The sequence below is a fragment of the Oncorhynchus masou genome, chromosome 15 (assembly GCF_036934945.1).
Source record: "Oncorhynchus masou masou isolate Uvic2021 chromosome 15, UVic_Omas_1.1, whole genome shotgun sequence".
NCBI classification, from domain to species: Eukaryota; Metazoa; Chordata; class Actinopteri; order Salmoniformes; family Salmonidae; genus Oncorhynchus; species Oncorhynchus masou.
The window spans coordinates 38,137,678-38,160,295 of NC_088226.1; the positions used below are offsets into that span (position 1 = coordinate 38,137,678).

The window sequence follows — 22,618 nt, forward strand, 5'->3', positions numbered from 1 at the left end:
ACTCACGTTGCACAGGATGCTGACCACTCCCTCCGGTCTGCTGGTCCCCATCACCACGATCTTGTAGCTGAGAAGGATCTCCATGGCGACGAAGACCAGGATCTTACAGGACCCGCTGATCACCTTGTCCCACACCCTGAAAGAGCAGAATACATGACATGAGTCAGAACGCCAGCATAGAGCGATGATTTTCCTGAAAGCTTCATAGCTAAAATGGTACATGATTCTCGAACCAAGTCCCAGACCCACGCCACTCACAGAACAGCAAAGTGCTTCATGCAACAAATGTGGTTTGTTGATGCAAAGATTACACCTCTCACGCCTGTGTGGCTGGGTTATTGAGAGAAACCAGCCTCAGTGTGCCTAACCTCTGCAGGCTGGACTCAGGCAGGCAGCCAGCAAAGCAGCGTCTGAACCACAGGCTGTATGGCAGCATGGCAAGGGCCCCAGTATTCTTCAGATGGTTCAGTAGCCGGGGCTCCTCCACACTCAGGTAGTGCTCCAGACTCTTGGGCTAAACCAACCGGACACAGATGGGGGGGGGGTGTTAGATGTGTTGAGTGGTAGATGCAGTGTACACATCAGCTACATGTACAATTTTTATGTTGGATATTTGACTAGAACAGTAACAACAACAACAACGAGCAAGGCAACACCATACAACAAGTGTAGTCCAGACCACCCCTTTCATCCCCTTACCCACCCTCCAATCCACTGCTCACCAGGTGGGGAATGGAGTCTCCAAACTTATTGTTGAACTGGTTGACAAAGCTCTTGATCAGCCAATAACAATCCATAGGGTCTTCTACGATCTCCTCCATGGCTCGAGCTATGGACAGGAAGTCCTCATCCTCCTCGTCCTGAAACAGAGACACACCCGTCAGTCTCACACATAAATAGCCTATCCTACTGAGAACATAGAATAAAGTGAAATCAAGTTCCTGAGTAGGACCAGGCAAGTTTCAAGTATTAATGTCACGGGCACAAGTACAGTGAAATTACTTTCTTGCAAGCTTTAAACCCAACAATGGAGTAATCAATGTCAATGTAGTGCTAAAAAAATAACCTGAGGTTGAACAAAACACACAAGTAATAAAAATAAGAAGAACATGAGAAGTAAGTAAGCTGGATACAGGGTCAGTTCCAATACAATTTTTACAATGTGTCGGATACTGGCAGAGGTAAGTTGTACGTTCAGAACAAGAACCTGATTTAATTTAATCTCCCACTCCAACTGTTTACGTTCTGTTTACTTTAAAAAATGCAAAGAAAGGCACAGTGCAGTCAAAAACGTGATTTTCCTGTGGTTTATATACAGCGCCCTCCATAAGTATTGGGACAGTGAAGCATTTTTTGTTATTTTGGCTCTATACTCTAAGAGTTTGGATTTTAAATCAAACAATGACTAGGAGGTTAACCGTCAGCTTTCATTTGAGGGTGTGTCTATCCATTTTGGGTGAACCGTTTAGAGATTACAACACTTTTTGTACATTGTCCCCCCATTTAAGGGGAGCAAAAGTATTGGGACAAATTAACTTACATGTGTATTAAAGTAGTAAACAGGTAAGTATTTGGCACGCAATGCATTTACTCTTTGTTTTGGTTGTGTTGCAGATGATATTGTGCCCAATATTAATTAAAGGTAAATAATGCAGTGTGTCATTTTGGAGTCACTTTAAAAGTAAATAGTAATGGAATATGTTTCTAAACACTTCTACATTAATGTGGATGCTACCATGATTACAGATAATCCTGAATGAATCGTTAATAATGATGAGTGAGAAAGTTAGACGCACAAATATCATACCCCCAAGACATTCTAACCGCTCACCATTACAATAACAGAGCAGGGGGAGATTACCATTTCCTTTTTTTGGGGGGGGGGGGGTATGATAGTTAGATGCACAACTTTCTCATTCACAATTTGATATTGCGATAAAAACAGCTGTATTGGACCTTTAAATTATTATTATTATATATATATATTTTTAAAGGCCCCTCTTATTCTCTCTCTCTCTCTCCTCTTACCGGGGCTGAGGTATCAGAGCGTCTGGGCAGCACTTGGCTCTCCAGCTGGAACATGCGTAGGTACACCTGCGTCTGGGGAGTGGCCATGTGGACAAACCTCATCACCTTCAGGGCCTCCAACACATCCTGGTACTGTTCCCTCCTGTACCCTCCCACCAGGGAGTGGGAGTCACTGTGGGGAGGAAGGATACCTAGAGACAGACACAAGGTGGGTCACATCAGCAAGTCACGGCAGCGGGTTGGTCTGTCAGACGGACCTGTCGAGTGTATGTGTGTCTGGTGAGAAATAGGGTTTTCTATGGGCTGAGAGGCGTGCTGGTATGTGAAATATGCTCTGAATCCTGTGGGTAGTCTGTGTTAAAAGACTTACCCAACAGCACTTTCCATACATGGATCCTGTACATTGAGGGCAGAGGGAATCTCTGACTGAAAGTGCTCAGCTTCTCCACGTCTGACGAAGGAACACAAAAAACCCATACGAACAGACTTGGAGGTAGAAGCAGAGCAGCAGTGATAATAACAATGATGTACCCGTTGTAACAGTAGTAGTACTGTAATGTACATACCCAGTGGGTTGTCCTTCAGTAATATCTCCAGTGATTTCTTCTCCTCCACCCCTCTGAAACCCACCTTCTCATAATAGGCAGAACGGAAGTTCCTCTGAGGGTCCTCAGCCATACTGTTACCTGGAAAATCACAGTGTTAAAGAAAGGTAATTTAATGATAGCGTCTCCTGAAAATGACATCAAAACCACAGCACACTTACTTTGTCGGGCACTGGCAGGCTTAGATCGCTAAAGATACTTAGCCTAACGACATCATCTCTACGGACACTGGAGTTAACATTAAGCGCAAATCCACAATAATGGAGTTACGCTAAGACTTTAAAATGTATACCAAACAAAAACCATTGATTTCAAGGTTTAACAATCCACACAACTCTATGCACAACGGATACTTTGGACAATTTACACAGTAAATCAAGACTATAAAAACATTTATTGCAGATGCAAAGTTCAGTAACAGAATTCCGGTAAAGTCTCTGTTACCAAACTTTGTATCCGCACAGTTCTTCCTGTAAATGTGTTTTTGGAAAATGTTCAAAGTAGCCCTTGTGCAAATAGTTCTACGGTTTGTTAAACTTTGAAAATCATTTTAAAATACATTTTAAAGTGATTCACCGTAACATTACTATGGAATTCCATGGCAGGTTAGCTAGATTATAATAGAACACTGATAAAACACTACATGATCTACATTGATTTTTAGCTTGCAACAAGGTTGAGAACATTTTACTCTGGTTCCCTGAAAGTTCTCCTGGGAGGTTTTAGTAACGCTCCGAGAAGAGAAATTATAGGCTATTGAAGGTAATTAAGGGAACTAAAATGTTGTCAGAACCTCCCTGCAACCTAAATATTTACGTTTCCAGAAAAGACAACATTTCTGTTTCACAGAATGTTTAAAAGGTCCCGAACAGTGAAAATCATGCTTGTCATCAAATTGATTGATATATGGATGAAACCAGTTCAAAGTTGGGTGACCCAAGTATGAGAAATGACTAGCTGGTATATTGATCAAATTTGATCAAAAAGTTATTGGTCCCCAGAGCCTCCCGAGTGGCGTAGCTGTCTAAGGCACTGCATCGCAGTGCTTGACGTGTCACAACAGACCTGGGTTTGATATCAGGCTGTGTTACAGCCGGCCGTGACCGGGACACCCATGAGGGGATGCACAATTGGCCCAGCGTCGTCCGGGTTAGGGGAGGGCGGCTGGGATGTCCTTGGCCCATCGCGCTCTAGCGACTCCTTGTGGCGGGCCGGGAGCCTGCACGCTGACTTTGGTCGCCAGATGTACTGTGTTTCCTCCGACACATTGTTGCGACTGGCTTCCGGGTTAAGCGAGCAATGTCAAGAAGCAGAGCGGCTTGGCAGGGTTGTGTTTCGGAGGACGCATGGCTCTCGATCTTTGCCTCTCCCGAGTCCGTACGGGTCTTGCAGTGAGTGGACAAGACAAACTACCAATTGGGGAGAAATAACATACACACAACCACACACACTCACAACCGTTCAAAAGTTTGGGGTCACTTAGAAATGTCCTTGTTTTTGAAAGAAAAGCTGGTTTTTGACCATTAAAATATCAAATTGATCTGAAATACAGTGTAGACATTGGTAATGTTGTAAATAACTATTGTAGCTGGAAACGGCTGATTTTTTATGGAATATCTACATAGGCGTACAGAGGCCCATTATCAGCAACCCTCACTCCTGTGTTCCAATGGCACGTTGTGTTAGCTAATTAAAGTTAATCATTTTAAAGGGCTAATTGATCATTAGAAAACCCTTTTGCAATTATGCTAGCACAGCTGAAAACTGTTGTTCTAATTAAATAAGCAATAAAACTGGCCTTCTATTAACTAGTTGAATATCTGGAGCATCAGCATTGGTGGGTTCGATTACAGACTCAAAATGGCCAGGAACTTTCTTCTGAAACTCGTGAATCTATTCTGTTCTGAGAAATAAATACACACACACACACACACACACACACACAGAGAATTACTGGTCCCCTCCCCTCGTGTCAAACACTTGGCTTAAGGAGGCAGGCATTACCAAGGATTTACCGCTGTCCTCCCAATCCACACAGAAATGAATACAAAGCTCTCCATCACCCTCCATTTGGCAAATCTGACCAGTGCATCAACGGATTTGTCCCCACAGTGACCGTACACATATCCCAACCATAAGCCATCGATTACTGGTAACATCATCACTGAGCTAAAGGCAGATTACAAAGGGAAACCCAGCCGCAAGCTGCCCAGTCACATCAGCCTAACTCCTTCTACGCTCGCTTTGAAGCAAGCAACACTGAACCATGCATGAGAGCAGCAGCTGTTCCAGACGACTGTGTGATCAGGCTCTCCATAGCCGATGTGACTAAGACCTTTAAACAGGTTAACATTCACAAGGCCGCAGGGCCAGAGGACTACCAGAATGGCAGGGTTTCTGTTAACCGGTAAATGCTGGTTTAAAAAAGAGAAGCCAATAAATTAAATTGACGGCCAAATTGCCCCCCCCCCAAAGAATCAATTTAAAAATAATGCTTTTTATTCATTGATGGAAATAAAAGTGCTCCAACATCAAAGGCAAATATACTTCATAGGCTAATAAATCCACAAGCTGCTTGGAAATTAGTGTCAGGTATTTTTACTCACGCAAAAGATGCAAGGCCATCATAAGGGACTTCAGCTAAAATGTACCTCCCGACAGGGCAAAATATTGTGTTGATTATCCCGGTGTTCAGTGTGCCCGCAGAGGGGAATCTTTCTACAAAACAGGGTAAAGACGGCCTCGAGGACAAAGTAACGAAGCTGATGCGCACGCAAGCTGTACCCATGTGTTGGACAGTTTTGATTTCCCAACAGCAGGGGCTCACTTTGAGCAGGCCAAGGTCTGCCGCAAACGCAAGTAAAAGAGGCAAATTATTGTGTTCGTCAGGCCCGGTCCTAGCAGTTCTGCTGCCGCCCTAGGCAGCATCAACATATCCCACTATTAGTATAAAGATTTGGAATGGATTGATAGACTAGAATAGAGTAATAATTTGTATAATGCGTAAATTGGTGCATTTCAGTTGAGCTTATTTCAGTGGAACTTGGAAAAGAAACGAGTGAGATAATTTCAGCTTTGTAAACAAGTACTTTCATAAAAACATGACGCGGGCCTCGTTTCACAGGAGCATAAGATTAATCTCAATGAATTTTGTTTATTTACACTACCGTTCATAAGTTTGGGGTCACTTAGAAATGTCCTTGTTTTCCATGAAAACATACATGGAATTAGTTGCAAAATGAATAGGAAATATAGTCAAGACGTTGACAAGGTTACACATAATTATTATTTCAATAAAAAAATAATTGTGTCCTTCAAAGAATCGTCCATTTGCGGCAATTACAGCAATGCAGATCTTTGGCATTCTAGTTGTCAGTTTATAGAGGTAGTCTGATGAGATTTCAACCACATGCTTCCTGAAGCACCTCCCACAAATTAGATTGGCTTGATGGGCACTTCTTACGTACCCTACGGTCAAGCTGCTCCCACAGCAGCTCAATAGGGTTGAGATCTGGTGACTGTGCTGGCCACTCCATTATAGACAGAATACCAACTGACTGCTTCTTCCCTAAATAGTTCTTGCATAGTTTGGAGCTGTGATTTGGGTCATTGTTCTGTTGTAGGAGGAAACTGGCTCCAATTAAGCGCCGTCCACAGGGTATGACATGGCGTGACAGCCTTCCTTCTTCGAGATCCCTTTAACCCTGTACAAATCTCCCACTTTACCACCACCAAAGCACACTCAGACCATCACATTGCCCCCACCATGCTTGACAGATGGCGTCAAGCATCTTTTCGTTTTTTCTGAGTCTCACAAATGTTCTTTGTGATCTGAACACCTCAAACTTTAGATTTGTCTATCCATAACACTTTTTTCCAATCTTCCTCTGTCCAGTGTCTGTGTTCTTTTGCCCATCTTAATATTTTATTTTTATTGGCCAGTCTGAGATATGGCTTTTTCTTTGCAACTCTGCCTAGAAGGCCAGCATCCCGAAGTCGCCTCTTCACTGTTGACGTTGAGACTGGTGTTTTGGGGTACTATTTAATGAAGCTGCCAGTTGAGGACTTGTGAGGCGTCTGTTTCTCAAACTAGACACTCTAATGTACTTGTCCTCTTGCTCAGTTGTGCACCTGAACCTCCCACTCCTCTTTTTATTTTGGCTAGAGCCAGTTTGCGCTGTTCTGTGAAGGGAGTAGTAACCAGCTTAGTACGAGATCTTCAGTTTCTTGGTCATTTTTCGCATGGAAGAGCGTTCATTTCTCAGATCAAGTATAGACTAACGAGTTTCAGAAGAAAGTACTTCGTTTCTGGCCATTTTGAGTCTGTAATCAAACCCACAAATGCTGATGCTCCAGATACTCAACTAGTCTAAAGAAGGCCAGTTGTATTGCTTCTTCAACCAGCACAACAGTTTTCAGCTGTGCTAACATTATTGCAAAAGGGGTTTCTAATGATCAATTAGCCTTTTAAAATGATAAACTTGGATTAGCTAACACAACGTGCCATAGGAACACAGGAGTGATGGTTGCTGACAATGGGCCTCTGTAGATATTTCATTTAAAACATTAACAATGTATTTCTGATCAATTTGATGTTATTTTAAAAATGGACAAAAACAATGTTTTTCTTTCAAAACAAGGACATGTCTAAGTGACCCCAAACTTTTGAATGGTAGTGTACATATCAAATTTGATTGTCCAATATCAGTTTTATAATTTTTTAGAAAAAATGCCATTTTGTTATTTATTAATGAAAATGTTCATACAAATAGCCTAAAGGACAGGTTGTTCGCAAATTATATTATATTTGGAAGTTATATTTTATTATTGGCTGTGGGCTTAGTCATTGTCCTGTTAGAAGGTGAACCTTCGCCCCAGTCTGAGGTCCTGAGCAGGTTTTCATCAAGGATCAATCTCTACTTTGCTCATCTTTCCCTCAATCCTGACTAGTCTACCAGTCCCTGCCACTGAGAAACATCCCACAGAATGATGCTGGCACCACCATGCTTCACCATAGGGATGGTGACAGGTTTCCTCTAGAAATTACGCTTGGCATTCAGGCCAAAGAGTTCAATCTTGGTTTCATTAGACCAGCGAATCTTGTTTCTCATGGTCTGAGAGTCTTTTGGTAGCTTTTGGCAAACCCCAAGTGGGCTGTCGTATGCCTTTTACTGAGGAGCGGCTTCCATCTGGCCACTCTACCATAAAGGCCTGATTGGTGGAGTGCTATAAAAATGGTTTCCTTCTGGAAGGTTCTCCCATCTCCAAAGAGGGACTCTAAAGCTCTGTCAGATTGACCATCGGGTTCTCCGTCACCTCCCTAACCAAGGCCCTTCCCTCCGATTGCTTAGTTTGGCCGGGCCAGCCAGCTTTAGCAAGAGTCTTGGTGGTTCCAAACGTCTTCCATTTAAGAATGATGGAGGCCACTGTGTTCTTGGGGACCTTCAATGCTGCAGACATGGGTTGGTACCCTTCCCCAGATCTGTACAGTGCCTTGCAAAAGTATTTACCCCCTTGGCATTATTCCTATTTTGTTGCAACCTGTAATTTAAATTCATTTTTATTTGGATATCATGAAATGGACATACACAAAATAGTCCAAATTGGTGAAGTGAAATTAAACTAATGGCTTGTTTCAAACATATGAGTGGTATAGGAGGAAATATGTAAATGTCTTTGAATGGCCTAGTCAAAGCCCAGACCTCAATCCAATTGAGAATCTGTAATATGACTTAAAGATTGCTGTACATCAGCGAAACCCATCCAACTTGAAGGAGCTGGAGCACGTTTGCCTTGAAGAATGAGTCCAATCAAGTTATAGAAACATCTCAAGGATGATCAATGGAAACAGGATGCAACTGAGCTCAATTTCGAGTCTCATAGCCAAGGGTCTGAATAATTTTGTAAATAAGGTATGTTTTTTTATATACATTTGCAAGAAATTCTAAAAACCTGTTTTCGCTTTGACATTATGGGGTACTGTGTGTAGATTGCTGAATATTTTTTATTTTATTTAATCTATTTTAGAAAAAGGCTGTAATGTAACAAAATGTGAAAAAGGTCAAGGGGTCTGAATACTTTCCAAAGGCACTGTATGTCTAAGCTTCTAAGATGCAGAAGTTGCTTTACAAAATATTGCGAAGAAGTCTATCAGTCAACTGTATTCTAGAATTACACTGAACTAAAATGTAAACGCAAATGTAAAGTGTTGGTCTCATGTATCTGTGCTGGAATAAAAAAAGTCCCAGAAATGTTTCATATGCACAAAAAGCTTATTTCTCTCAAATTTTGCACACATTTGTTTACATCCCTGTTAGTAAGCATTTCGCCTTTGCCAAGATAATCTATCCACCTGACAAGTGTGGCATATCAATTTTGTCACACAACACAATGCCACATATGTCTCAAGTTGAGGGAGTGTGCAATTGGCATGCTGACTGCAGGAATGTCCACCAGAGCTGTTGCCAGACAATTGAATGTTAATGTCTCTACCATATGCCACTTCTAACCTTGTTTTAGAGAATTTGGCAGTAATCGGCCTCACAACCGCAGACCACGTGTAACCACACCACCCCAGGACCTCCTCACCTGCGGGATCGTCTGACGTCTGAGACCAGCCACCCAGACAGCTGATTTGCAAAACCAAAGAATTTCTGCACAAACTGTCATGGTATGGGCAGGGATAAGCTACGGACAATGAACACAATTACATTTTATCAATGGCAATTTTAATGCACAGAAATACCGTGACGATATCCTGTTGTGCCATTCATCCGCCGCCATCACCTCATGTTTCAGCATGATAATGCACGGCCCCATGTCGCAAGGATCTGTACACAATTCCTGGAAGCTGAAAATATCCCAGTTCTTCCATGGCCTGCATGCTCACCAGACATGTCAATCATTGAGCATGTTTGGGCAGCTCTGGATTGTAAAACAGCCTGTTCCAGTTCCTGACAAAATCCAGCAAGTTTGCACAGCCATGGAAGAGGAGAGGGACAACATTTCACAGGCCACAATCAACAGCCTGATCAACTCCATGCAACAATAGATTTGCAGCACCACATGAGGCAAATGGTGGTCACACCAGAAACAGACTGGTTTTCTGATCAACACACCTACCTTTCATTTAAGGTACTGTATCTGTGACCAGGAGATAGAATACAATACAACTTTATTGGCTATCCAGGATGGCCATTTTTCTTCGGCATCACCTTCCATTAAAATAATGACACACCTACATTCTCACATCAGATACAGTCAGTCCATCATGTGGCATACACTAACGACATAGATGCATATCTGTATTCCAAGTCATGTGAAATCCATAGATTAGGGCCTAATGAATTCATTTCATTTGACTAACTTCCTTATATGAACTGTCACCCAGTAAAATCTTTGAAATTGTTGCATTTATATTTCAAATCAAATGTTATTTGTCACATGCGCCGAATGCAACAGGTGTAGTAGACCTTACCGTGAAACACTTACTTACAACCCTTTAACCAACAATGCAGTTAAGAAAAATATTTACTGAATAAAGTTTTTTTTAAATAGCAACAATAAAATTACAGTAGCGAGGCTATAGGTACCGAGTCAATGTGCGGTGGTACAGGTTAGTTGAGGTAATTGCGGTAATATCTACAGTACCAGTCAAAAATTGATGTCTTCACTATTATTCTACAATGTAGAAAATAGTCAAAATAAAGAAAAACCTTGGAATGTGTAGGTATCCAAACTTTTGACTAGTACTATAGATGTAGGTTGGGGTAGAGTGACTATGTATAGATAATAGATAATAAACAGCGAGTAGCAGCAGTGATTATCTGGTTTTTTGTTCAGTGTAATTACAAAACAATAGAAATGCAATTGTGTATTGCTGCTGTTTGTCTGCTATCCAACAGCCCATGAATAGCTCAGTTGACCATGAGAGATAATGGGAATTGATGGGAAATTATGTAAAATATATCACTAGCCACTTTAAACAATGCTACCTAATATAATGTTTACATACACTACATTATTCATCTCATATGTATACGTATATACTGTACTCTATCTCATCTACTGCATCCTTATGTAATACATGTATCACTAGCCACTTTAACTATGCCACTTTGTTTACATACTCATCTCATATGTATATACTGTACTCGATACCATCTACTGTATCTTGCCTATGCTGCTCTGCACCATCACTCATATCTTTATGTACATATTCTTTATCCCCTTACATTGTGTATAAGAAATTAGTTTTGGAATTGTTAGTTAGATTACTTGTTGGTTATTACTGCATTGTTGGAACTAGAAGCGCAAGCATTTCGCTACACTCGCATTAACATCTGCTAACCATGTGTATGTGACAAATAAAATTTGATTTGAGCATTTTTCAGAGAAAATGGGTTGAGTCATACCAATTAGGATCTGGATGCAATGTGGCCCATTGTTTCACTTGTCATCAATGACATGTGGCCCATTGTTTATCTTGGTACCTGGAAACGACCACATGGGCAATTCCAATAACTGTCAGTCAATGCGATCTCATGAATATAAACTGCCACCCCACTCAGCATTTCCTTAAGGTTTCCTGATAGTTAAAGATCCAAGAAAGTATACAATTTCTTCAATTCTGACCATTTTAATAGCTTAAAAATATTATGGGTGATGTGTTGGTCATTCAAATGCTATTTTTACTTGAGAAATAGGATGACTGTGCGGGACCTTTATGGGTTAAGGTTCGTTTTAGGTAAGGTTTATAGTTAAGGTTAGAGGTTAAAAGTTAGGTTTAGGGTATGGACGTCCCAAGGATCCATGATAGCGCTAAACTTGAGTTTCTAGTATTTTCTGTGACAGTGTAAAAATGACACTTTACTGAAAACCATTAAACTGTTGGATGAATAACGTAACAGAAGTACAGTTTACTGTTAGAATGTGCTTTATGTCAAGCTTATTTAGCCTCCTACCTTGTTGTTTCCGTGGGCCTCACCGCATCCACGTCCTTTCCAGCTTGCAGTCACCGGGGAAGGAACTCTGAAGCCGGGCGCGACCTACACGACTGTCTGCAACCTGCTAGCTATCGCTCTAGCTAGAGACTGTAACCACTATTGGTACATCTCCTTCTCATATAAGTATATCAACGTCACTATGCAAGCAATGGAACCCAAGCTAGCAATACCAAAGATGTTTGAATAACAGAAATCACATGCCCAGCAATGAGAAAGTGAAACGCAGGCTATTGATCCATTCATAACATGTTGACCATTTCCTCATCGACAGCACGTGCAACCAGCAGATGGCAATGAACATTATATTATTTGCTGTAGTTACAGATATCTGCCAATAGAGGGTGTTCTGTAGCTGGGTAACAAACATTCAATGTTACTTTTATTTATTTTATTTAACCTTTATTTAACTAGGCAAATCAGTTAAGAACACGTTATTTGCAATGACGGCCTACACTACGGTCTACTGCCATTCTACACTGAACAAAAATATAAACGCTACATGTAAAGTGTTGATCCCATGTTTCATGAGAAAAAATTAAATATCCCAGAAAATTTTCATTCGCACAAAAAACTATAACAATCTAAAAATGTTGTGCACAGATTTGTTTACAACCATGTTAGTGAACATTTTTCCTTTGCCAATATAATCTGTCCACCTGACAGATGTGGCATATCAAGATAATGATTAAACAGCATGATCATTACACAGGTGCACCTTGTGCTGGGGAAAATAAAAGTCACTCTAAAATGTGCAGTTTTGTCACACAACACACACTTTGGAGGGAGCGTTCAATTGGCATGCTGACTGCAGGAATGTCCACCAGAGCTGTTGCTAGATAATTGAATGTTCATTTCTCTACCATAAGTCACCTCCAACATCATTTTAGAGAATTTGGCAGTATGTGCAACCAGCCTCACAACCACAGACCATGTGTATGGTGGTGTGTGGGCGAGCGGTTTTCTGATTTGAACGATGTGAACAGAGTGCCCCGTGGTGGCGGCGGGGTTATGGTGAAGGCTATGGACAATGAACACAATTGCATTTTATCAGTAGCAATTTGAATGCACAGAGATACCATGATGAGATCCCGAGGCCCATTGTCGTGCCATTCAACCGCCGCCAACACCTCATGTTTCAGCATGATAATGCACGGCCCCATGTTGCAAGGATCTATACACAAATTCTGTTGAAAATGTCCTAGTTATTCCGTGGCCTGCATGCTCACCTGACATGTCATCCATTGAGCATGTTTGGGATGCTCTGGATTGACGTGTACGACAGTGTGTTCCAGTTCTCGCCAATATCCAGAAACATCCCACAGCCATTGAAGAGGAGTGGGACAACATTCCACAGGCCACAATCAACAGCCTGATCAAATCCATGTGAAGGAGATGTGTCGCGCTGCATGATGCAAATGGTTGTCACAGCAGATACTGACTGGTTTTCTGATCCACGCTCCTATCTCTTTTTTAAGGTATCTGTGACCAACAGATGCATGTCTGTGTTCCCAGTCATGTGAAATCCATAGATTAGGGCCTAATGAATTGATTTAAATTGACTGATTTCCTTATATGAAAACTGTAACTCATTCAAATCTTTGAAATTGTAGCATGTTGCGTTTATATTTTTGTTCAGTATAGTTTGGCTCACTTGTATAGTTTAACATTGTAAGGATAAACTATTCATGATTTGATCGTTCTGTAGTTATATTCTCTAAACCAGATGTCAAAACTGCTCTCTCTGAACTGCAGATTAGTTTAGGCTTTATGTGAGGGCCATCTGGCACATTCTAAATGATCATTGATGATTTATGTGTTTATTTCACGCAATAGTTATGACTATGAATACATGTCTCGATGCTCTAAGGACACTGGCCTATTGTAGGCTTAGCGTGGTATTTTTTATGTACTCGTACAAAGACCATTACATAATTTTACTGACCATAAATAGGCTATTTCACACAGAAACCAAAGAGCAAGGATGTAACAATTTATTTTGAGAAATAGAAAAATAGTTACATTGTGTTAAAAGAAGACAGACCCATATTACACTAACAGTATAAACACTAAGCAATGTTATTATGACACCTTCTCACATCCCATGCACAAAACAGTACATCACACCTATTAGGAATTTCCCCCAAAACACACATAAGACACTAACCCTCTCCCATCCAACTTTTTATACATTTGTAAATTTGTTACATTATTGTCATCAAAATTATACATTTCTACTGTAGTACAACAGTTTTTTAAAAAATATTATCTGGCGGCATAATGCTCGTATCATGATGTCAGAGAGAACCAATACAATTTACATGAAGTATTTTTCTTCCATTCAAACACCCAGGAATGTTTGTTTCATTGTTATCAGTCTGCAGCCACTTTAAAGAGAAGATACAACATTTGATGGGACCTCTTTATTTAGGACAGACACATTTCTAACTGACCAATAAGCAGGGCTTCCTTACATAAGTAAAGCAAAAGGTAATATGTGAAACAAAAAACTAAAAGTATGCAGAGGTTAAGACAAAGACTAAGTTAATGTAACTAATTAATAGTTATCCCTATTTTTCCTCTTCTCCATCACCCTACGACATGGAGCTGGAACTGAAGGAGGTGCGGCTGTAGGTGGTGCTGCTGACGATGCTGTATCGTCTGGAGGAGCCAGATGATCCCAGGTCCAAGCTGCCTCTCCGAGAGCTCGCCCTCGACCCGGTCCTGGAGCCCGATGTGGACCCGGGAGTGGATGAGTTGTACGGACTACTGATCCCTCTGGAGGAGGCAGAGGCAGCCTGGAGCATCTTGACTCCTGTATTCTCCTCCACCAAGCAGTTATCCATTGCTTCTTTGTAAGAGATCTTCAGCTTGGTCTTGGGGCAGGTCAGGTTCTTGGTATGATGCCTCGTGTCCTGGAGCTTCTGGGCACCTCTTCCATCCAGCCAGCCCTCTTTGAGAGCTTCCTTGATGGTCCTCCTGCGGCCCAGCTCTGGGTCATACAGGCCTCCGGTAACAAACTGGAACTCCAGGAAGCGGTGGCCCGCCTCATAGGGAAGCCACTTCTCCCTCATGGCCTCAGCAGCAGACATTTTATGTTTACACTTGATGTCTTCAAACCCGATGTAGGCCTTCTGGGCGGGCTTCAGCCTGGTAGCCATGTCATTCTCGATGATCCCCTGGCTGGAGGCCTCCTGGATGGACAGGCGCCGTCCATCGGAAGGGTTTACAATGCCTCCGGTGCAAGCCTGGGCCTCCAGTAGTCTCTGGGCAGAAATTCTGTCCACCAGCCCACGTTTGTGAGCCTCGGAGATGGAGATCTTCTCTAGGGCCTCCATGTCAAAGATGGCGCCCACGGGGCTCTGCTCCCCATCCAAGACCACAGCTTCAGCAGGGCAAGCCAGGGAGACAGAGATACTGGCGATATGCTTCAGAGTGCTGGGAGAGGAAGGGCCATCGGGCTGGGTAAAGGAGCTGCTGGTGGTGGATCTGGTGATGGTGGAGCAGTCGCCAATGGAGGAGGGTCCAATGGTAGAGCTGCCAATAATGGAGCTCGTCTTCTCAGCCTTGATGGAAGTAGATGATGTTGAAGTGATCCGTGGTGAGTAGGTGGTTGCTGAAGACAGCAGGGATGAGTATGCTGCTGCTGATGTTGCTTCTGCTTTGGCTTTGGATGATGATGTTGATGAGGAGGAAGACGAGGCAGAGGATCTGTTTGCTTTGGTCTTGCTGGTGACGATGTCAGCAAATTGTGTGAGAGTAATCATCTGCGATCTGTACTGGTCGTACAATGATTGGTTGATCACACTCTTCTCCAGCAGCTCTCTGATGTCATACTGGATCTCCGTCTTTCTGTCGAAGATGACCAATCTCTTGGATCCATCCTGGGTGGTGATAGTGATTTCCTCCCACTCACACTCTTGCTGCGACAGCTCCAGGAACATCTCGTGGTCGATCAGCCCCTTGTCGTACGCTTCCTTCACCGACATATCCTTATTGGTGTCTGGGTCTACAATCACCACCCTCCTCTTCCTTTGTGTGCTCTTCTGGGTGATGGGCTGAGGCGGTTCCTTCTTCTTCTTGATGGAGAGGAGAACCAGGCCAGTCTTCTGGTCTATGATGCAGCGTTTCTTTAGCTGGAGATAAGTTAGGTTGTCCTGGTTGTTTGGATCGAAGAAGCCCTTGGAGTTGTCCCCTTCGTCTGTCAGGATCTGGTTCATTTCCTTGCTGAAGTAGCCCTTCTTATAGGCAGTCACCACCTCGATGCGGTGGCTGTGTCTGGGGTCGATGATGCCCCCACTGGCAATCTGAGCCTCGAGTAGATGGATCCCATGTCCCTTCTCGATCAGCCCCTTCTCTATGGCCTGGAACAGGGAGATGATCTTGTCCGTGCCTGGGTCTTTATACCCAGTGACGGCCCTCTCTGCAGACAACAGTTTGTCTTTGAACTCCGGCCCAGCCAGGCCCCTCTTGTAGGCATCGACCACGGTCAGACAGAGGTTGTTGACGGGGTCAATCATGAATCCAGAGGCGGCCTGGGCTTCGAGGAGCTCCAGGGTGGTGCTGGGCTTCAGTAACCCTTCCTTCATGGCCTGGTAGATGGACAAGGTCTTGTCGTTTGCCTCGTTGTAGACCCCCGCAATACAGGTGGAGCCACGGAGGTACGACCTCAACCGGTGCTCGATGTCCTGGCTGGTCAGTTTGCCTTCCTTCAGTTGGTCCATGTCAGATTTCTCCAAGAGGTTAGCACTCATCAGGTCTGTGACAGACACCTCTCTCCTGAGACCCTTCACTGTCATGGGCTTCTCTGGAGCGGGGAGGATCAGGAGACCTGTGGTGGGTTCGGCCTTGCATCTCCTCTTCAGGGTTACGTAGCTGGCTCCCAGCTGGGTGTCTGGGTCCAAGTAACACTCAGGTCGTTGGTTCAAGGCTCGGTACAGATCCTCGTCGATCAGGTCCCGGTCCATGGCTGCATCTTTAGGGAGGAAGACACTGAGGACAGGGTCTATGATTCCCCCTACTGATTCTTGTGCCTGGAGCATCCGCAGAGCTGAGACTCTATCGATCAGGCCCTTCCTCATAGCCTGGCCTGCTGACAAGAGCTTGGTGGTGTTGGGGTCACGGTACCCCAGACATGCAGCCTCAGCAATCAGCAGCCTCTCTCTGTCCTCCTCGTATACCACTCCTCTCTTGCACGCCTCCTGCACCGTCATCTTCTCGTTGGCTCTGGGATCCACAATGTGGCCTGTGGCAGCTTGGGCCTCTAGCAGCAAGATGGCGCTGTCTTCAGAGAGGATGTTCTCTCTCTTGGCCTCTGTGAGGGACATTTTACCTTGAGGTCCCACAGCCACACCAGAGATACTACCAGTCCCCTTAAGATTGAGTTTGATGTCCACAGACACCTCGCGGACGGTCTTCTGACCGTTCAGGAGCTGGCCGTAAGTCAGTTTGTTGATGACCCCACAGTCCAGCAGCTGCTTGGCCGTCACCATTTTGCGGACACCTTCGAAGACCAGCGTGGCGGGGTCCAGGTCTTTCTTTCCGCTCTCGTCCGTCTGGGTGTGTTTGGCGAAGGCGTAGGGCCTCTCCCTGAGTTTACTCAACTCTGCCTCCAGGGAGTCTCTGACGGAGGTGAGTTCAGAGAACTGGGTCTGGGCGATCAGCTGCCTGCTCTTATAACCCTCCTCCACCTCCCTCAGCTCTCTCATCAACCGCTCTATCTCAGTCTTCAGAGAGCTCCTCTCCCGCTCCAGCTTCTCCTTCTCCGAGTTAAACTGCCTCACCTCGCCTTCCTTGGACTCGTACTGGCCCTTCCAGTACAGGAAGTCCTTCTTGACCTGAATGGATGAATAAATGTATTAATTGATGGATGAATAAATAATATAAAATCCGATAATAATACAAAATTTAAAAAAATATGATAATAATACAAATTCATTTAATATGAATCATAAATGAATGAATCAATGGATGGATGGATAGATAAATAAAGGAATGAATGAATGAATTAATGAAATTTAAAATACATATATAAGATTGACTCCAGACAGCATAGTGAAATCAACAATACACACCTTCTCGTTCTCCTCCTGCAGGCACAGCTTGATGCGTGACTCGGACTCAAGAGAGACTTTCATGAGGTTCAGCTCTTCCTCTAGCTTCTGAGAGCGAGCTCTGTCCTGGTTTGTCTGCTTTAGCTTGGACAGCAGAGCATCTCTCTCCATCTCTATCTCGTTGTACTGGGTCTCAGTGGACTGAATCAGACAGGATGTCTGGATGGGGAGAGACGGGGGGGGGGGCAGAAGGGTCAAGGGAGAGAGAGAGCGGAATAGAAGGAGAGAGAGGGACAGAGGGGTGAATGTGAGATAGACAGATAGACAAAGGGGCAGAATATTAGCAGGTTAGCGTTTTTCGTCATGAATCTTGTTCTTGAGGCATCTCTGCAGGGTGGTCACTAACTGGCACAGTTTTTTTTTTTTAAACCTAACCTTAACCATACTGCTAACCCAAATGCCTAGTGGTTCCCCTAACCTTGAATTAAGCTTAGTTTTCATAAATATTTACAATGTAGCCCATTTTGATTTTGCAGCTGGCCTAGCTAAGCAGAAATCGCTCAGTTCTGCCTCCAGGACAAGATTCATGACAATAAATGTCCACCTGCAAAATATTAGTTGAGTGATTAGTTTTAGAATAATTATGAATTATTTTGTTAGGAAATGTCACAGAATTCACTGATTTGGCATTTACAGTAAGAACAGCATGCTCTGTTATTGAAAAACAAAACACAGCTCCAATAACTTACCCACAATAAGCAGTTATCATTGGTCAATTCAAATTATACGACTAAAGTAATAAATTACCAGAATTCCCCAACATGGAAACAAGAGTGCAATTGGTTTCCTGTACATTCAAAGGAAATAGACAGATACTGTCAGAGACTGATTACCAGTTTACTAGACTAGACAAACGAGAATCTATCTACTAATATTACTAGATACATGAACACGACAATAATTACAAAGACAGAGACTAGATTAAGACCAGAGGACAAGATCAGTGATGATGTCAACACTGTAGATCACTGGAGACAAAACAAAGCCAAGACAAAAAGCATGATGATTGGTATAAATCAACAGAGGGAGTATCTAGTTGTGGGCAGGGGTGTGAGAAAGCAGTATGGTGAAGGCAACCACATTGGATGCACAGATTGCATTTGCATTCCTTTTTTCTTCTTCAATCTTTCAATTGAAAATGCAAATCACAACACATACAAGGATGCACGCCTTGCATGGGTTTCACAATAAACAAGCAAAGGCAGGCATCTACATGAGGTTTGCCAGCATGCAAGATAAACGGATTGTCTGCAGCCAGCTAAAGCTATTCCACCAACTAACTAAATCAGTATAGTCTGATTTGAAGAAACACAAAACAGTCCGACAGGAACCTCTGAGGTTCAAGACAAGTACCTCAAAGACCTGACTCTGGAGTTGCCCTATCTCCATCCTGAGTTTCTCCCTCTCCGAAGAGAGCTCTGCCACCAGGCTCTGGGTATCCAGGCTGCTTCCCGAGCTGCTCTTAAGCTGCAGCTCCAGGACAGTGATCTGGGCCACCAGCTCGTCATCAGCCCCTTGTCTGGTCCTCAGCAGCTCCTCCCTCTCATGTTTCACCCCCCTCAACTCCTCCTCGAGCCGCAATCGCTCTTTGGTCAGGGTCTGGGTCAGGGTCTGGAGACGCTCGTGTTCTACCGAGCTCTCGTTGAGCACTCGGCTCTTCTCCTCGATTGTCTTGAAGAGTGTTTCGTTACGGAGATTAGCCTCGCGGACCTTGGCCTGCTCCTGGAGGAGATGCTGTTGGAGTGACTTCAGCTCGGAGCTCAGAGACGCCAGACACTCCGTGGAGGCTTTGAACTCCTTCAACCTCCTCTCTAGCTCCTCCTGGAGTTTCCTGTGCTCCTCTTCTCCCCTCCTCCCCACAGTTTTGGCCTCCTCCTGACTGCGACGCAGGGTGGTGATGGTGCTGGTGTACTCCCGCATGATGTGGTTGGTTTTCTGGAGCTCTGTCTCCACATGCCTCCTCTTGATCACCTCCTCCTGGCCGGTTCTCCTCAAAGCCTCCACCTCCCCATCTTTCCTTTCAAGAGTAGCCTGCAGCTCCTTGATGCATCCCTGTAACCTGGCTACACTCTGCTCTGCCTTGTTCTTCTCACCGCTCACCTTCTTAAACTCTGTACAGATACTAACCAGCTCCTCCTCCACCTCCCTCAGCCGGGTCACAGCCTGGGAGGAGGAGGTCTGCTTGCCCTGAATCTCCCCCAGGAGCAGCTCCATCCTGGTCCTCTCCTCCTCCAATGCTCTCCTCCTCCTCTGCTCCTCGCCCAGGCTGTGTGTGAGGAGGACCAGCTGGCTGCTTCTGTCCTGCAGGGCCATGGTGAGCTCTGACACCTCACCTCTATACTGACTACTGTCCTCCCCTCTCTGCCTGACTAATATCTCCACCTGCGCCTCCAGCTCCCTTCTCCTCCGCACCTCCTCTGTGACCACAGATCTCTGAGAATGGGCCTCCTCCTCCGCCATCGTCCTCTGCTCCTCGGCCTGACTCAGAGACACATTCAGCCTTCTGAGCTGGTCCTCCTGGTCCCTCCTATCAGCCTCTAGCCGTTCACACTGCAACTTGATGCCCTGGTCCACCTCCTCCCTCTGGGAAGACAGGTGCTGGATGTCCGTCCTGCAGATGGTAATCTGGGACTCGTAGCTGAGCTTTAGGTTACTGATCTCCACACTGCATTGTCTCCTTACCTTAGACAGCTCTTGCTCCAGCTCTTTGAAGCGCTGCTCCTCCTCCTCCAGCTGCTTCCTTAACCGCTCTGCCTCCCTCTCCTGGGTCCCCACGCTCTTCTCCACCTCCATCTTTGCCCAGTTGGCCTGCTCCAACTCCTTCTGCCTCCTCCTCAGCACCTGCTCGTGCTCATCCTGCTGCTCCCCGTAGCGCTCATCCGCCATCCTCCTCTTCCTCTTCTCCTCCTCGACGAGGGAGTTGAGGCGGGTCACCTGCTCCTGCAGCTCCTTCAGTTGGCCGCGGGTGGAGGCAAGGGAGTCCTGAGTGGCGCTGCACTGCAGGGCCGTGCTCCTCTTCACCTCCTCCACAGAGAGGAGCTGCTCCTGCGATTGGGACAGCTCCAGCCGGTAGCGGACTAACGCCTCTTCCAGAGAACTGTTCTTAGCGTTGTGGTCCTCAATGTCCTCTTTGAGCAGCCGTAGCTCCTCCTCCAACAGGTCGATCCTGGTGTTACGCATCTACGGGTGGAGAAGGAAGGATTATGGTCAAGTAGAGTGGATAATAATATTTGCAACTTGGCAAATAAACTTGAATCTATAATGAAAGTCCTACTACGAGGTCTAAAACAGGGGTGTCAAACTCAATCAGCATAGACCAAAATATTTGGTCTCCACAATTCTTTATTTCCCTGTTAATATTACAGAACCTTTTTTTTTTACAGAAATTAATATATCCATTTAAATCAGAAAATAAACCGAAATGGCATTGATAAAATTGACACCCTAGTCTTAATATTTGGTAGCACATCCTTTGGTCAAAATAATTGCAATCAACTGCTTCCTATAGCCTTCACTGAGCTTCCTACACCTCTGTACTGGCGGTTTGGCCCACTGCTCTTGTGCAAACTTCTCCAGTTCTCCCAGATTTGAAGGGTGCCTTCTCTCAACTGCTGATTTCAGTTCTCTCCAAGTTTTAAATGGGATTTAGATCTGGACACATTGCTGGCCACATCAGAACAGTCCAGTGTTTTATCTTGAACCATTCCTGGGTGCTTTTTGAAGTGTGTTTGGGGTCATTGTCCTGCTGGAAGACCTATGACCAATGGAGACCCAGTTTTCTGAAATTGGGTCGGACATTACGCTCTAAAATGCCTTGGTATTCTCCTGATTTCATAATGCCATGCACACGTTCAAGGCACCCAGTGACAGAGGCAGCAAAGCAGCCCCAAAACGTCACAGCTGTTTGACTGTAGGGAAGGTGATATTTTCTTTGAAGGCTTCATTTTGTTTTCTGTAAACATAGAGATGGTGTGCTTTACCAAAAAGCTGGTCTCATCTATCCACAGGACATTCTCCCAGAAGGATTTTGGCATGTGCAGGTGTGTTTTGGCAAATCAGGCTTTATTATGTCTCTTACTCAGTGGGGTCCTCCTTGGTCTCCTACCATATAACCGCCTTTCATTGAGTTGGCGACGGGTGGTGCGAGTTGAAACTGTCGTACCTTGTGTCTGAAGGTCAGCTTGAATCTGTGTGGCAGTTGATCGACGCACTTTCTCCACCACTCAAACAATCCTTCGCTGCAATCTTCCATCAAGTTCTCTTGCGGCCATGTCCAGGGTGGTTGGCTGGTCCAGGCACAGGCCTTAAACGTCTTGATAACATTACACACGGTGGAAACAGGAACATCAAGGACCTTGGAGATGGACTTGTCGCCTTGAAATTGTCCATCCTTGGCTACAATCTTGTGTCTGACCTCCTCAGATAATTCTCTGGTTGTCTTTCTTTTCTCCATGCTTGTTGCGGTACACACAGTGACACAAAACAGGAGAATGAGTCCTTTTCTCTATACAAACTGGTTGAATGAGTGATGTTTATATTGGAGGCACCTGCAACTCACCACAGGTGAGTTCAATTCCAAAGTAAAGAAGAATCACTTGTTTGAAATCAAATTATTTTCTAAATACTTCTAGAAGGTGCCAATAATATTTCCCAGGCCATTTTAGGATTTCTTTGTATAAGCTAACATTTAGTAAATTATTCCGATTTTTTTTGTGTTGTTCAATTGCAAACCAAATACATACAGTTGTGGATACCAAAATATGTTTGAATTCAACAGTTTTCTGGAAGAAATGGTGCATTATCAGAAAAAAAGTGCAAGGGTGCCAATAGTTTTGCCAAAGACTGTACATATGATCCTGTATATAGCATT

At 44.2% G+C, this 22,618-nt stretch overlaps 2 protein-coding genes across 3 annotated transcripts in view; both read right to left on the reverse strand.

Moving 5' to 3' along the window:
* The window catches only part of tbc1d7 (TBC1 domain family, member 7), a 21,392-nt gene extending 9,472 nt beyond the window's left edge, over positions 1-11,920 (reverse strand). The window contains exons 1-7 of the mRNA XM_064989230.1: positions 11,597-11,920; positions 2,595-2,714; positions 2,399-2,479; positions 2,029-2,219; positions 723-860; positions 369-514; positions 7-136 (exon numbers count right to left, since the gene is read on the reverse strand). Coding sequence (XP_064845302.1) covers positions 7-136; positions 369-514; positions 723-860; positions 2,029-2,219; positions 2,399-2,479; positions 2,595-2,706 — 798 coding nt within the window. The 5' untranslated portion in view covers positions 2,707-2,714; positions 11,597-11,920. The remainder of the gene's footprint in view (positions 1-6; positions 137-368; positions 515-722; positions 861-2,028; positions 2,220-2,398; positions 2,480-2,594; positions 2,715-11,596) is intronic.
* Positions 11,921-13,615: 1,695 nt separating this feature from the next.
* LOC135556221 (desmoplakin-B-like) overlaps positions 13,616-22,618 on the reverse strand; it is a 34,692-nt gene continuing 25,689 nt past the window's right edge. Inside the window, exons 22-24 of one of the 2 annotated variants that reach the window (XM_064989233.1) lie at positions 20,431-20,928; positions 17,710-17,907; positions 13,616-17,472 (exon numbers count right to left, since the gene is read on the reverse strand). In XM_064989233.1, coding sequence (XP_064845305.1) covers positions 14,230-17,472; positions 17,710-17,907; positions 20,431-20,928 — 3,939 coding nt within the window. In that variant the 3' untranslated portion in view covers positions 13,616-14,229. Of the gene's footprint in view, positions 17,473-17,709; positions 17,908-19,101; positions 20,929-22,618 lie in introns of both variants that reach the window. The other variant, XM_064989232.1, reaches the window with a different exon arrangement.